At 35.4% G+C, this 14,629-nt stretch overlaps 1 protein-coding gene across 1 annotated transcript in view; it reads left to right on the forward strand.

Annotated features, from left to right (window-relative positions):
- The window catches only part of CFAP54 (cilia and flagella associated protein 54), a gene marked incomplete at both ends in the record, with an annotated part of 108,625 nt that overhangs the window by 24,376 nt on the left and 69,620 nt on the right, over positions 1-14,629 (forward strand). The window contains 9 exon segments of the mRNA XM_084305897.1: positions 99-249; positions 2,018-2,076; positions 2,901-3,029; positions 3,656-3,803; positions 4,634-4,711; positions 4,792-4,913; positions 9,712-9,885; positions 12,994-13,086; positions 13,989-14,174. Of these exon segments, the coding sequence (XP_084162023.1) occupies positions 99-249; positions 2,018-2,076; positions 2,901-3,029; positions 3,656-3,803; positions 4,634-4,711; positions 4,792-4,913; positions 9,712-9,885; positions 12,994-13,086; positions 13,989-14,174 (1,140 nt within the window).

The raw sequence follows: 14,629 nt of genomic DNA on the forward strand, positions 1-14,629 counted from the left end.
GTTTCTGCCTCTGCAATATATCTTCGAAATATCTTCAAAAACTGTTTTAATCTGTTTTGTTTATTTTTTTCTTTCCCTCCTTTTTTTTTTTTTTTTAGTGGGTTTATGTACTCTGGATAATAAATGAAGTAATTCAGAAGAGTAACATAGCAGACACTGATGTTGTAATGGTAATAGAGGTAACCTTAAATCTAACTGCAATATTGGAAAATACAGCTGATTCTACAAGTGAATCTAAGAAAAAAACAGGTAAAGCTTTCAACAAAAAAATAGCATTCTTTCAAGCTACTTTCAAGAAACTTTTAAAGAATTTTTTAAGAATTAAAAGCTTTGACAAATATACATATTCAAAAATAATTGTAAAGAGATTGTGTAGCGAAGTATGATAAATTTTTGTAAACACAATTTCATTCATAATCAGATGTAGCGAAACCTAATTTTCAAAGGATTTATGTCTTATTTCCTCCCATTTCCAGTTCTATTGAACTAGTCCCATTTTGAGTCCCTTTTATGACTCATCTTCTGCACAGTTTTTTTTTTTTTATATGTCTCTTAGCCCCTTCTTAGTAGCCTCAGATCATCCATAAGTTTTCTGAGTATTGGCTAGGCAGAAGGCAGTATGTGCTGTGGCTCATTTAGAGTGCTCAGATGTTGGTTGACTAAGGACAGTGCAAGCAAAAGAGGGAAACATTGACTGCATACTGAAGCGTTTGGGTGATTAATTTCCATCTCTTGTCTACACAAGTATTGATTTTTGTATAGGGATTTAATTGTCTTTGAAAATGAACTTGGATGATGTCATTGGGATATAAAGCAGTAACATTAAACATATTTCCTTAAAAAACCTCACTAACACTGTAAAATATGAACATTTAGATATAATTTTGAAAATTCTCTTTTGCAGATGTAGGGTCTTGTAATATTATTGCTATTTTTCATAATTGGTTTACTAAAGAGTAGATGTTAAAGACCCTTTTAAAGCATATCTAGGAACAGAAGAGAACGACAATACGTTTTGTATTTTTGAAAGTAAGAAAATCTTGGTACACTACTATTCTATTATAAGGTAGAGTAAGAGTTGTTTTCTGCTGGTTATGAAGATCATACCATTCGGATGGAGATTGGATGAATCCTCATTGCAGCATAACAATTACTCTTTTTCACTAAGTGTAAATGCTTTTTTTTTTGGAGGTAAAAAGCTGAATAGTTGATTCAAAACAGGCAGTTGAAAAGCCAGTCAAACACATGTGTAGTGTGAGTTTTTTAACTGAATGAATGCTGAGTGAATACAGATTTTCTTATATATGAGAAAAATCTACAGAAAAGCAGAAATAAATAGGCAGACAAGGTGCAGAGCTCAGGAGTGACCAAAAGGTTGTCCCTCTGAAAGGGCAAACATTTATTTTGGCAAAAAGTTGAGAGCTGTAGTTGAGAGCAAAGAAGCTGCTTCCTCTTGTTTTGGAAAGAAAGACATAAGCCTGGGTAAATTTTTTATAAAAGAAAATAATTTAAAGAATCGAAATGAATGTTAAAAGGGTGATAATACCCCTTCAAGGAATATTAAACTGGAATATTATGTAACAAAAAATGTGACCTTACATATTTACAAACCACCCTATAGGTTAAATTATCATTAAAACACTTGTGAATAACAGAAAATTTGATTTTTCATTTTTAAATTAATCAAAATATATGTGAATGCTGTAACAGTGTAAGGAACTATGAAATGAGTCCTATTTTTATTGGTTTCAGTCTAATGTTACTATGAAATATAGGGTACATTTGAAAAAGCAACTTCATTAGATAATCTTATACTAAATTATTATAATTGTACATGGGTAACTATAGTGTTTAAACCCTGAAAATCTTTTCAGGAAACAATATAATTATCTCCTGTAGTCTAGTACCAAAGAAATAAATTATTGCCAGACTCTAAAGTTAGTGGTAGCTCTAATCAAACAGTAATAAAATTGAACACATTTCATTTCAGTTTTTTTTTTTTTTTCAGATAAAAAAGGAAAAAGAAGTGTCTCTCTCACAGAAGATGAAACCTGTGATATTCCTGAAATATTGATGGTAATGTCTAATTTGTTTTCATTAATACGGCTTTTTTTGGGTCGCATAAGAACACTTATTCCTGCTTGAAGCATTTTCATACTATCTTGTATTTAGTTTTATAAAGTTGAAATGATTAATGTAATCATTCTAGTGCAGAGGAAAAAAAATATTTTTTCAAATTAAATAAAATCTGAAAATCTTTGTGTAGTCTTTAATAGACATCTGTGATATGGAAAAAAAATTATTTGAAATGGTTTTTACAACATAATCATACTGATTTCTAGTCTTTCATGCCAATGCATAGTACAAGCTTTAAAAGGTTTAATGACACATCTTTTTAAGATCACACAAACTTTATCCTTGCTTCATTTAGGGAGATATTTTGGATTGTGCTTTTGATTGTTTGTTTTTATAAGGGTGATGTGGAATTGATGGAACATCCTGGGAGTCCTTGCTTTGTTTAATGTGTTCAATACTCAGCACTGTGCAGTAACGTCAAATGAAATAGTTCATTATTACTTAATAAAACACAACAAGAAGAAAAGACATGCATCTGTTTGAGGATTCAGGAATTTTGTCAGTAATGTCTTAATGCCTTAACACATGGAGAAGCTTCAATTCAGTGACAGTCTACTTTCAGGAGTTGGTTTCTGAGATGCCAGTGTTTTCATAACACCTAATGGAGTGTTATAAAATTACTTGTGAATAATACTGTTTGTAAACTTATTTCTCCAAATTCATTTTCATTCTGCTATGAACTAGACTCTTTGACTTAGTAAATTGTATTTTAAGAACTTAGGGAAAATTCATCCTAAGTTATTAAAATTTCATTTTCATCTTAGAAAAGTCCTATGGAACAGTTACAATTTGCTTATGAAAATCTTGAAAAAGCAATTAATGAAATCAACAAATCTCACTTAATGACCCTTCTACCAGATGGAACATCAATATTTGACAACTGCTGTACAAAGGTAAATTCTATAAAAAGCTACATGGCAACAAAGTCCATAAATAATATATTGGATTGGACATGAAACTCATATTTTCTTCTTTCTTATAAATCTTTGTATTATCAAATGAACATCGTTTTTTGGTCCCACGTAAGTAGAGAATAGAAAAAATAAATTCATAACATTTTCTCATTCAGTAAGAAACTATAAATTCTTTTAGGTTTTCTTTTTGTTTGGAAATAAATATAATTCATAGTTTTCTTCTATATTGCAGAAACAGAAATCCTTTTCATTTGTTTGCAACTATTCATTATTATAAGTAATTTTGGCTGTTGGAGGGAACCCAGCTTTTCTAAATTCTACACCAACATGATCTTTGTTTTGTGGACTGATAACAAAATAAACCAAAATTTTCTACAGTTTCATATTTATTATTAATCCTGTTTCCTGTTGATTGCCAGTTTTTGTCTATTCTTTGTCGGTTATCCATGTTTCTCTATGTCTAGATGTTGTTCTTCTGTGCTTTCTTTAATGACTGTATACTGCAGTCATTAAGTTTAAATACTGCAGTTATGATAAAATTTCAGAGTTTGTCAATTTACTGAAATAAGTTTGTGCTTGCTTAACTACCACTTTCTATTTATTAGGTGGACTCAAATGGCTGGAATTTGAATTCTGTTTTGGGTTTGGGTAATGATAAGACAGGAACAGGTGATAATTTTTTAATGGATTTACATCTGGAGCTTATTCAGGCCCAACATCGAATAGCTGTGAAACTTCTTAAACTGACACAAGGTAAGTTGCAGTAATGCTAAATGATCTTCATAGGTTGCTTACAGTCCCCTGTTAATGTATTTTGTGATACTAAGAAATAAAGGAGCATTTATTTTCTGAGGAAGTGCAATTGTAGGGCACTTGGTGCTTGGTGCATACAGACAGAAATAATAACTGAATTTGTAGAATTTTATTTACCACGATACGTATCTCTAATCTATACCAAATCAATAGGAGTTAAACTTTGCTAACAGCTACTGGTTTTGATTCCTAGGCAATTTGTTATGATGTTTCATTTATAATATATTTTCAGTTAAGAAGTTTCAGTCAATAAGAGAGAATTAGGGAATGTGCTGTAGACTTTTTTTTTTCCTGTAATGCAGGAAATTTTCCCTGAAGAACGGGGATTGAATATTTTAATCAGTGCTCTTTGTAATCTCAGTTTCTACTCCTATAAAGTTGTTCTTACCTCTTCCAAGTCTGCAGAATTCCCACTCTTGCCAAATATCTCCTGAAAGAGTGCTACTGTTCTTCCATTCTTTTTTTTTTTTTTTTTTTTTTTTTTTAATTAAAAGCTAGTGTTAGCTTGACACTAGGGTTCCCATGTGAACTGCTCCCTGATTAAACATGTTCCTTCTTTTCCTGTGATGTTAGTGTAGCTATTAGAGATGCTAGAGCATGAGGGTGGAACTTTTTTACTGGTTTTATATGTCCAAAAAATTTTCCTTTAACTAAGGAAAAGAGCACAAGGTGAAGCAGAGCCTTACTACAGAACTCTGTATCTGCCTCTCACTGAAATGTTTCCAATGACACTATCAGAATGAATGACTCAGGATTTCCTTCCTATATAGGTGTTCAAAAGGATGGCAGAAGTCTTAATTCTAGCAATTACCATGTGAAGATTATTGAAGGTTCCCATTATTTAACAGGTAAGGCTTATTAATTAAGATTTTATAAGTATATGTGATTCTTGCTGTTTTATAAATGTCTTAAAATATCTATTTTACAGAGGCAGATATAATAGGAAAAATAAAAAAGAATAAGCTATCCAGAGCAATCTTTTTGATGCAAAAGGCTGCACAGATATTCCCTGAAGAGTTAACTACTTCTTCCCAAAGGCAGCTACTGGAGGTAATAATAAAATCATATGATAGGAATAATTTAATGTTATCATAGTTTTTCATGTTCTATAAAATTAATACTTGGATTACGTCTTCTTACAAATAGAATTAAAAAGGAAGACGCTTAAAGGACAATGAGTGTTTTTAACTTCCGTTGCCAGTTTTTCCTTGAGAAGTTCCTTTATGGTGGAAAAAAATAAAGGGACTTAAAAATAGGAAAGAGGATATCCCCTAATTTTGTGTACATGTGCATATTACAGGAAACCCAAAAGGAATTAACTTTGTTTCTACACTTAATCACCTAGACTTTGCTGTTTTCTAATACATAATCACCTGTACCTTGCCAAAGTATCTTGCAGGTTTTCTTCTTTCCCATTGCAACCGTCATCATCCTACTTTTCCCCAAATCTCTATATTGTCTTAGATTACTGTGACTGGTGATGGTGACAGAGGCTTTATTTGGTTCTTATTAAATAAACAGTTCAGAAGTTGGAGGTTTTGGAATTTATTCAGGTTAAAAGTATATTCTTTGTGGGCTCCTTTCAAAGTCATAGGAAATCAGTGGGAGTCATTCCATTAAGTGAGATTAGAAACTTTTGTAACCAACATATGTCCATTCAAATTGACTTATCATCAATGGAGCACAAAATGTCTTTATAGTCTATACAAGAGATATCTGAAATTCACGCTATATAATATATGAAATATGTATTTTAAACAAGAAATTACTAGCAAGTTTTTTTGTCTTAAATGCTCCAAGTTTGGAGGCATGATAATTAAGACTTTATTATAATTATTATTATTTCAGAAGAATGCAAAAACTGAATCAGAAAGAACATGCTAAAAATATACTATATTTGTAAAATATACAGCACATATGAATATGTGATAATGATATCATAGGAAAGTTGTAGCTGTAATCACCAATGAAGACTTACAAGCAATTCCCAAGAAATGTGTGGTTATCCCAAACAAATATTGGTGAAGGCCTTATGTTGACCTTCATTATATTTTTGTTCTGTGTACTTTTAACAGGGAAGGAAGTAGATAAAAGAATATATTTGCAGCCAGTTGGCAGAAAATGTCAGAATTAACTTTGCTTGGACAAACTTAGCATGGCGATTTTATATATTTGTACTATGATAAAACATTTAATTATATGCTAAATTAATTTGAGGTAGACAGTATTTACTTCATTAACAGAAAATTTATATATTTTCATTCTTCTGCGTAGGGGATTTTGCCTTTTTTATAATAAATCATCCAAGAGCTCTACATAGAGTTCATAGAATCATAAAATATTTTGGGTTGGAAGGGACCTTAAAGATCCTCTTCTAATTGTAAACCCCCTGCCATAGGCAGGGACACCTTCCACTAGACCAGGCTGCCCAAAGCCCCATCCAGCCTGGCCTTGAACACCTCCAGGGATGGGGCATCCACAGCTTCTCTGGGCAATCTGTGCCAGGGCCTCACCACCCTCTGAGGAAAGAATTTTTTCCTAATGTCTAATCTAAATCTACCTTCTCTTAGATCAAAACCATTACTCCTTGTCCTATCACTACACTCCCTGACAAAGAGTCCCTCTTCTGCTTTCTTTTAGGCCCCCTTGAGGTACTGGAAGGCTGCTATAAGGTCTCCCTGGAGCCTTCTCTTATCTACGCTGAACGCTCCCAGCTCTCTCAGCCTGTCTTCAGAGGAGAGGTGCTCCAGCTCTTTGGTCATCCTTGTGGCCTTGTCCTCTGGACTTGTTCTAACATCTCCATGTCTTTCTTGTGCTGGGAGCCCCAGAGCTGAACACAGCTCTCCAGGCAGGTTCTCACAGGAGCAGAGTAGAGTGGGACAATCACCTCCCACAGCCTGCAGGTCATGCTTCTTTTGTTGCAGCCCAGGATACAGTTGGCTTTCTGGGCTGCAAGCACACATTGCCGGCTCATGTTGAGCTTCTCATCAAGCTAGCTCCCCATGTCCTTCTCCTCAGAGCTGCTCTTAATCCATTCTCTATCAGCCTGTATTTGTGCTTGGGATTCCCCCTGCCCAGACACAGGACCTTGCACTTGGCCTTCTTGAACCTCGTGGTGTTTTCACAGGCCCACCTCTCAAGCCTGTCCAGGTCCCTCTGTCCCTCTGGATGGTTTCTGTTCCACTGAGTGTCGACTGCACCACACAGCTTGGTGTCATTGGCAAATTTGCTGGGGGTGCACTTGATCCCACTGTCCAACTTGCCAACAAAGTTGTTAAACAGTGCTGGTCCCAGTACTGACCCCTGAGGAACACCGCTTGTTACTGATCCCTACTTGGACATTGAGCCATTGACCACAACTCTTTGAGTGTGACCAACCAACCAGTTCCTTACCCATCAAGTGGTCCATCCTTTAAAGCCATGTCTCTCCATTAGAGACAAGGATATCATGGGGAACAGTATCAAATGCTTTGCACAAGTCCAGGTAGAAAACGCCAGTTGCTCTTTCCCTATCCATCAGTGTATCCCCATCACAGAAGGCTACCACATTTGTCAGGCATGATCTGGTCTTAGTGAATCCATGTTGGCTGCCACCAATCACCTCCTTATTTTCCATAAGCTTTAGCGTAGTTTCCAGGAGGATCTGCTCCATGATCTTACTGGGCACAGAGGTAAAACTGACTGTACTATACTTTCCCAGGTCTTCATTTTTTTCCCCTTTTAAGGGGAATCTATTGATTTTTTTCAACTGTACTCAGCACGATATAGTATAAAACTTCTTATTACACTGCAAAATAGGAAAGTAATTTTCTTTTTTTTTTTGGGGGGGGGGAGGCTAAGCATGCAAATAACTTTTCTCATGTAGTCAACCATTGGCAGGCATGGAAGCTTCTGAGCCATATATTTATAGTCATGCTGCGCATTACACTGCTTAACTATTTAAGCTATTATGTACCCTTCATTTTGTTTAATTTCTCTGTTACTACATTCTTCCTTTCTGCCCTATATGTCTAGTTAGACATCCAAGTCTTTACAGAATTGGGTACACTGGTAGTTCTTGTTAGCCAGCTGTAAAACTCAATTAAAATGATTAAGCTACTACCACAGGGCAAGTCCGTGGCAGAGGCATGGATAAAATGTTGTTTATCATAGTGACATTTGGCTTCCTTAACCATAAGATTATTCTTTCTCCTCTTGCAACTCTGCCACATTTATTATCTTCCAAGTTCTACAATTAATGATGTATAGGTCATCCAGTACCACTTGCAGTCACAACACTATCTTTATCCACCCTGGGAGCAGATCCATCCTTGCACTAATAAGAAGCATGTCCTCAGGGAAGAATGACTATGATTCTTTTAATTAAAAATTTTATCATAGTACATCTTGCCATAAAGTATCATTTTTAAGGAAGCAGTGAAGTTCCTCATTACTGATTGCAAAAGTTGAATGGCTGTGTGAGGGAAAGAGTCACTTTATATCTTATTCTTCATCTTACATTCTCCCTTTGACATTTCCCATGAGGGTGAATTCAGCCCAAATCTGATAGAAAGAGGAATCTTGAGGGGTGGTGGTGGTGGTGAGGGGCTGTGCATATGCTCATGTAATCTGATTAAGGATCTGATGGCTATGTGATTTGAGTAAGACTGTATTAAGATTAGCTCCTATTTTTGCTATAAATCTTTTGCTGGTTTTTGGTTATTTCTGGACAAAGCTAAGTTTATCTGTGGTAGTGTGGCTGTTTTTACAGGTTTATAAATGCTTGAGGACAGAAACAAGGAACTGTCGAAGTGCAAGATTATAGGACTATCCCTGAATAACCAATAACATGGGATTTTCTTTTTCAGTTTATCTTTCAGTCAGTTTAGCCTAAACCTTTTGTCCAGTGTATGGTAATAAAAAGGTATAAATAAAACCCTAGTTGTAGGAAGATGTGTCTCTCGCAGTAGAATGGAATTTGTCCAAAGTATCCTCGATCTCCTCATTTCTGGTAGCTGACCTTTATGACTTTGGTTTTCAGTGGACAGGTAGTACAAGGAAACTCATAACTGTACTAAATTCTTAATATTAATTTTCCAATTTAAGTTTATTTTACTCTGATGATGCAAGCAAGGTGAAGAAACCTATCAATTTGCCACGCAGTCCAGTTAGAGAAGATTGTACCTTGATTTCCAAGAAAATGGCCACATAATCACTATGTGCAGGAGTCCCACAAATTTTCAGAAGAAACTAATATTAACAGATAAGGATGGCAATTAGGGCCATCAACCATCTTTCAGCTATCTCTGTCTAAACAAGGGAACTAGCATAATCTGACTTTTTTCATGTCTGCATTCTCCTCCCTTTTTTATTTCTGGACTTTATTTATTTACCCTCTTTCTGGAGTATAGTCTTAATACTTCCGTAGCTTCTTCAGTAATTCCACATGTTAGGTCTTCAGCTCTCTCCTCAAAAAGAGTCAGTATCTCTTTTGTATCTTCTTGTAGGAAGATCTCACTGCTCACCTCACTGCTTACCGTTGCTAATCAACATTAGTCATAACCACTCTTTTTTTTCCCCCCTGTAGGTTCTCTCAAAATCGAAGATACCTCAGCCCTGCCTCTTTGATATGCAACCCTGCATTCCCTTTATTGTACAATATAAAATTAATCTGCATATATAAGGCTTACAAATAGTACCCTTCATACTAGTTTAGGTTGTATGAGGATATGAAACTCTATAAAAATGTCTCTACATAGCAGTAATTTTTTTTCTTATAAGATCATTTTGAAAATGATTTATTAGGACTTATAGCTGTCTGATTGCTATGTTTTAATATTTTTCCCTTTTGTTTTAACTTAAATCATAGGAGGCACTAACTTTAATTGAGCAAGTTGAAGCTGAACAAAGTGCATTTTATCACAGTCTCAAAGAATTTATGAACGTCAAGAAAAAAAGCAGAACTCCTCCTCCACCTATATTACTTTGTAGATCACATTGCTCCATGACATTTAAACCAGCTCCATTCTCTTCAGATGTTCAGGTAATATTTGCCATAATTACTGTGGAAGAAATATATTAAACAATACACAAGAGAGAAAAGGTTGTTTCAGCCATACTATACCATCACAGTTTTCTCTGTTGGTCTTGAGAAAATTATGTTAGCCTGACTTAATTAAGTATGCATTTTTTTAATCCTGTGAGTCAGTTGTGACTCACTATTTTGATCTTCACATTTGCATGAAACTTTCTTCATCTTGTGTATCATCTTCTTTGGTGCTTCTGCTTTATAACCTTCATTTATTCTACTTGTCAAAAGCTCATTCTCGTCCTTAGGGTGTTGACAGATGCCTAATCACTCTGAAGAGATGCAAGGCTGTTGGATCGTGTGATGCAAGAAAGTACCACACTCAAAGCTCTGTTAATGAAGTGCTAAAGTGCCATAGTTCAGGTAGAAAATCTACCTTTTGTTGAATATTTAGAATCACAGAATAACTTAGTTCAGAAGGGATCTTAGGAGAGGTGTCTAGGCCAACTTTCTTCTTAAAGCAGGATCAGCTGTGAAATTACATTGGGTTGCTAAGGGCTTTATCCAGTCAGTTCTGAAAACCTCCAAGGATGGAGGCTGCACAAATTCTCTAGACAGTCTCCTCCAACAGGTTAACCTGTTCGTGGGGAAAACTTTTTTCCTTGTATACAGCTGAAATCTCTTGTTTCAATTTAGGTTGTTGTTTTTCCTCCTCTAACCATGCACTACTGTGAAAAGCCTGTCTACATCTTCTTCATAGAATCATAGAATCACTAAGGGTGGACAAGACCTTCAAGATCATCTGGTCCAATCATCACCCTTCATAACCTTCTTGCCAGCACTCAAAGGCTCCTGACAGGTGCCCTGAAGCCGTCTCTTTTCTGGGCTGAATAAGCCCAGCTCTCCCAGCCTCTTCTTGCTGGCCCTCTGCTGTAATCAGCCACTCTAGTTAGTTTTTCAACATCTTTCTTGTTAGAATGATGGGGAGCAGTAGGAAAACTGGCCATGGTATCTAGACGTAGTCTAAAAAGTCATGAGACTGATCCTTCAGTCTCCTAACTGTACTTCTGTTCATACAGGTTGTCATGCTTTTAGGCTGCTTTGCTGCCATGGCACACCACTAGCTCATGCTCATCTTGGTGTCTAGCATGACCCCCAGATCCTTTTCAGGAAAGCTGCTCTCCAGCTCATCAGTCTCCCGCCTGTATTTTTCCAAGAGATCCTTCCTTCCTAGGTGCAGGACTTTGTCCTTATAAAATTTCATGAGGTTCATATTGGCCCATTCCTCTGGGCTGTCTAGGTCTCTATGAATGGCAACTCTGCCCTCAAAGATATCAACTGTTTCCCTCAGCTTGACGTCATCTGTCAACCTGGTGAGTGTGTGATCAGTCTTCTCAGGTCATTGCTAAAGATATTCAACAGGCCAGGTTCCATGACGAGGTGCCCTGCAGTGCTTTGCTTGCCAGTACCCTTCAAGTAGTGTATGAACCATTAACAACTGCTCTCTGAGTCTGATCTTCCAACCGTTGTGTTACCCATCTATCTCTTCATGCACCCATACTGTATCATCCTAACTTGCTTATAAGAATACTAGGAGACAGCGTTAAAAGCCTTGATAAGGACCAGGTAAATGGCATCTACTCTTCTCCTTGCCTCCACAAATCTAGTCATTTTGTCACAGAAGCACATGGCAGACATGGTGGTCTGCCATGATTTACCCTTGCTAAATCCATGCTGATTGTTCCAAATTATGTTACTCTTCTTCATATGCCCAGAAAGGGCTCAAACAGGCTGACAAGGTGTGTGGAAAATTCACTAGTTGCAGTTTTTCCTGAAAGAGAAATCATCGTATTGATTTTACAAACTACTTCAAAATAATAACATGTTTACAACATGTATAAAAACAGTAGAAACACAAATCATGAGAGTAGTGCTTAGGATGTTTCTGTGAACAGCTGTTTTATTTATAAGTTACATTTTTAGTGCAGTTTGATTAGTGAATTTAAAACAAAATTCATTTTGGAAAAGGTTTTCATATGTATTCCTAGTGTACATAAAATTAAAAAAAAAAAGTCCTAAAAATCCAGGGTTTCATAATTTTTAGTAATTGTTAATATTTGATTTTGTTTGATATAGGACAGTGAATATAACATACTGGGCCACTAGATGGTGCAATGTGATTATTATTACAATTTGAGCTATTTTAGGAGATTTGTTTTTTTGATGTATAGCTGTTGAGCAAACACAAAAGGTTATTTTTTAAATGAAGATATTAATTGGAAATGGATACTCAGCATTTAATTAGATATATATAGTTTTTTTTTTTTTTATTGGAAGTCAAAGTAACTGTAAAATTTCCTGATCTCAATGTTACTCATTTGCTGAAAATAATCTCTGTTTCGATATCGACTTCTGAAAAAAAAAAGTCAGGATTCATTACAAGACAAATCACATGTAATACAAGAAAAATGAACATTTCAGTCTTTCAGAATTTTTGATAAATGACCTCATCTGCCCCACCTGAGGTCTACTGAAAATAAATTGATTTAGTACAACTTTCTAGAAGTGCAATGCAAGAGAACTTAATCAGATGCATAACTTATTGAAATCCTTCTGCCCAGTTCTGCAGAGATGAATCAAAATGAGTTTTCAAGTTTGATCTCACTGAGCATGACTGAGCATGGATTGAGGTATGCATGCTCACATTCTTCCTTGATTAAAGATAGTGAAAAATGTGGATGATATGCCCAGTGAGATTATTAACAGCTCAATGACATTAGAAAAACATTGATTTCAATAGGAACTAAGAACATCTTGTTAAGAAAATATTACTAGGTTTGTATCTGCATTTCTGTTATCTGCTGTTAAGGATTTTTTCTCAAGTGATTTGCTGAATTGGAACGTTATGTCAACTTTAGAAGAATACATTGCAAATATCAAATAAGGGGTCTTGATGAATTTAGATCTATAGGATGACCTGTAGAGTTTATGTTTTGGGCTGAGTTTGAGCATTAGGATAGACCAAGGTAAGAGGTAGGATTATGGAGAGTCATCTGCTTTCATGAGCATGGCATAGTATAACTGTCTTTATATCAACTCATTATGTTTTCATTTTCTCTGAAGGTTTCGTGGTACAGTATTTTGGGCTGTGTAGCAGGCGGAAGTAACTCAAAAGTAAGGTTAAATAACAATAAACTTCCAAATGCAGGAGAAGAGGTAAGATAGAGCTAAAACCCATTCTGGTCATTCTCTCATCCTTAAAACAACAAAACATAACACTGAACATGAATGTTCAGTGTTATGTTCAGTGTTACATCATGAACATTCATGTTCAGTGTTCAACTACAGTATTTGAAGGGATTTCTGCTGTTTAGAGAGCTCCTTATGAAGTCCAGCCAGTATTTGAATAAGAGCACTGTATTGATGGTACATTAAGATGATCTAATTCTCATGTTATGCTTCAATCACTTTGTCAGTTTTGTATAGTTTCAGTAAAACTTACCTTTATGTAAGATATCCTCATTATGGAGCAGAAGTTGGAAAACCCTCTTAGGGTTGAGAAATGATGTTAAAATGTGGATGGGCAATTACTTGAAGGAAAAAGGAAAAGGGGGGGGCCTTCAAAACAGATTGTCTTTATATATGTATTCACAAACTGCTCATCTTCGATTCTAAAGTTGCATTAACGGTGTTAAGAGGACTTGAGACATCCTGCGCCCATATCTAATACATGCATGTGGCATATATGGAGGAGAGCCGCATACTTTTTTCCTTGAAGCACAGCTCAGAGCTAGAATGTCTCCAGCTTGATGCCTGCGAGTATGCAAACTCATAGTGTGAATGTGCAAATGGACAAAAATGTCTTAGAAAAACTCCAAGTCTTCATACTTAACTTTTGTGTTAGATTATGTGCTTTGTATGCTCAATTGCATTTCAGAGCAATTTTTTTTTTCTGTTATTTTGTTGTTTTCTCATTGTCTTTAAGAACCGAAAACATATTTTGATTGTATCCCAGACCATTAAATGATCTGTTTACCAATAAAAGTGTAGTGTTTTGTGTTTTGTGTTTGGTTTTGATATATTCTGTGGATGTAACCAGAAAATATTTTTATTGATAGATACCAGCTGATGGAAAAAGTGTCTTAGAAATACGAGGCTTAGATCCCAATGAGAAATACATATTTGCAGTTGCAGCATATTCTTCTGATGGAAAACTTATCGGTGATGCCATTGGGGAAACAACTAAGCCAATCCTTGCTTATCCACCTCTTTCTGCTACTACTGTTCGAGCTTATCTAACTCAGGTAAGATTAGATTCCTTGATAATAACATAATGTTTTAATTTGGTTGTAATAATTTGTTTTCACTGGTAGCTCTAAAACTTCTGGCAAGAACTCAAGACTTTCTTGCCAGAAGCTTGATTAACACAAATCATAATTTTACCATTCTGCAGCAATACAAAGATAAAATGGACATAGACGAAATAATCTCTCTTCAGAAACTGTAGCACAGAACATGTAAACTGTTCCATAAAGGACCCTTAGATCCTTGATTAACAGTCAAGAAACTCTTGCCTTCCCTGATGCTACTTATGAAGGCAAATTAGTATTAGTAGAATCAAATTGCTACTGTCTATATTTAATTCAAATACATCAGAATAAAACCTTTCTTTTTCCTGCAGTTGCATTTACTTATCTGAAGACCATGGAAACTTGTTAGTTTAGTTTCAATTAGCAACAAATATATAAAATGAAATCTA

This window comes from Netta rufina (genome assembly GCF_964035555.1).
Source record: "Netta rufina genome assembly, chromosome: 1".
Classification (NCBI taxonomy): Eukaryota; Metazoa; Chordata; class Aves; order Anseriformes; family Anatidae; genus Netta; species Netta rufina.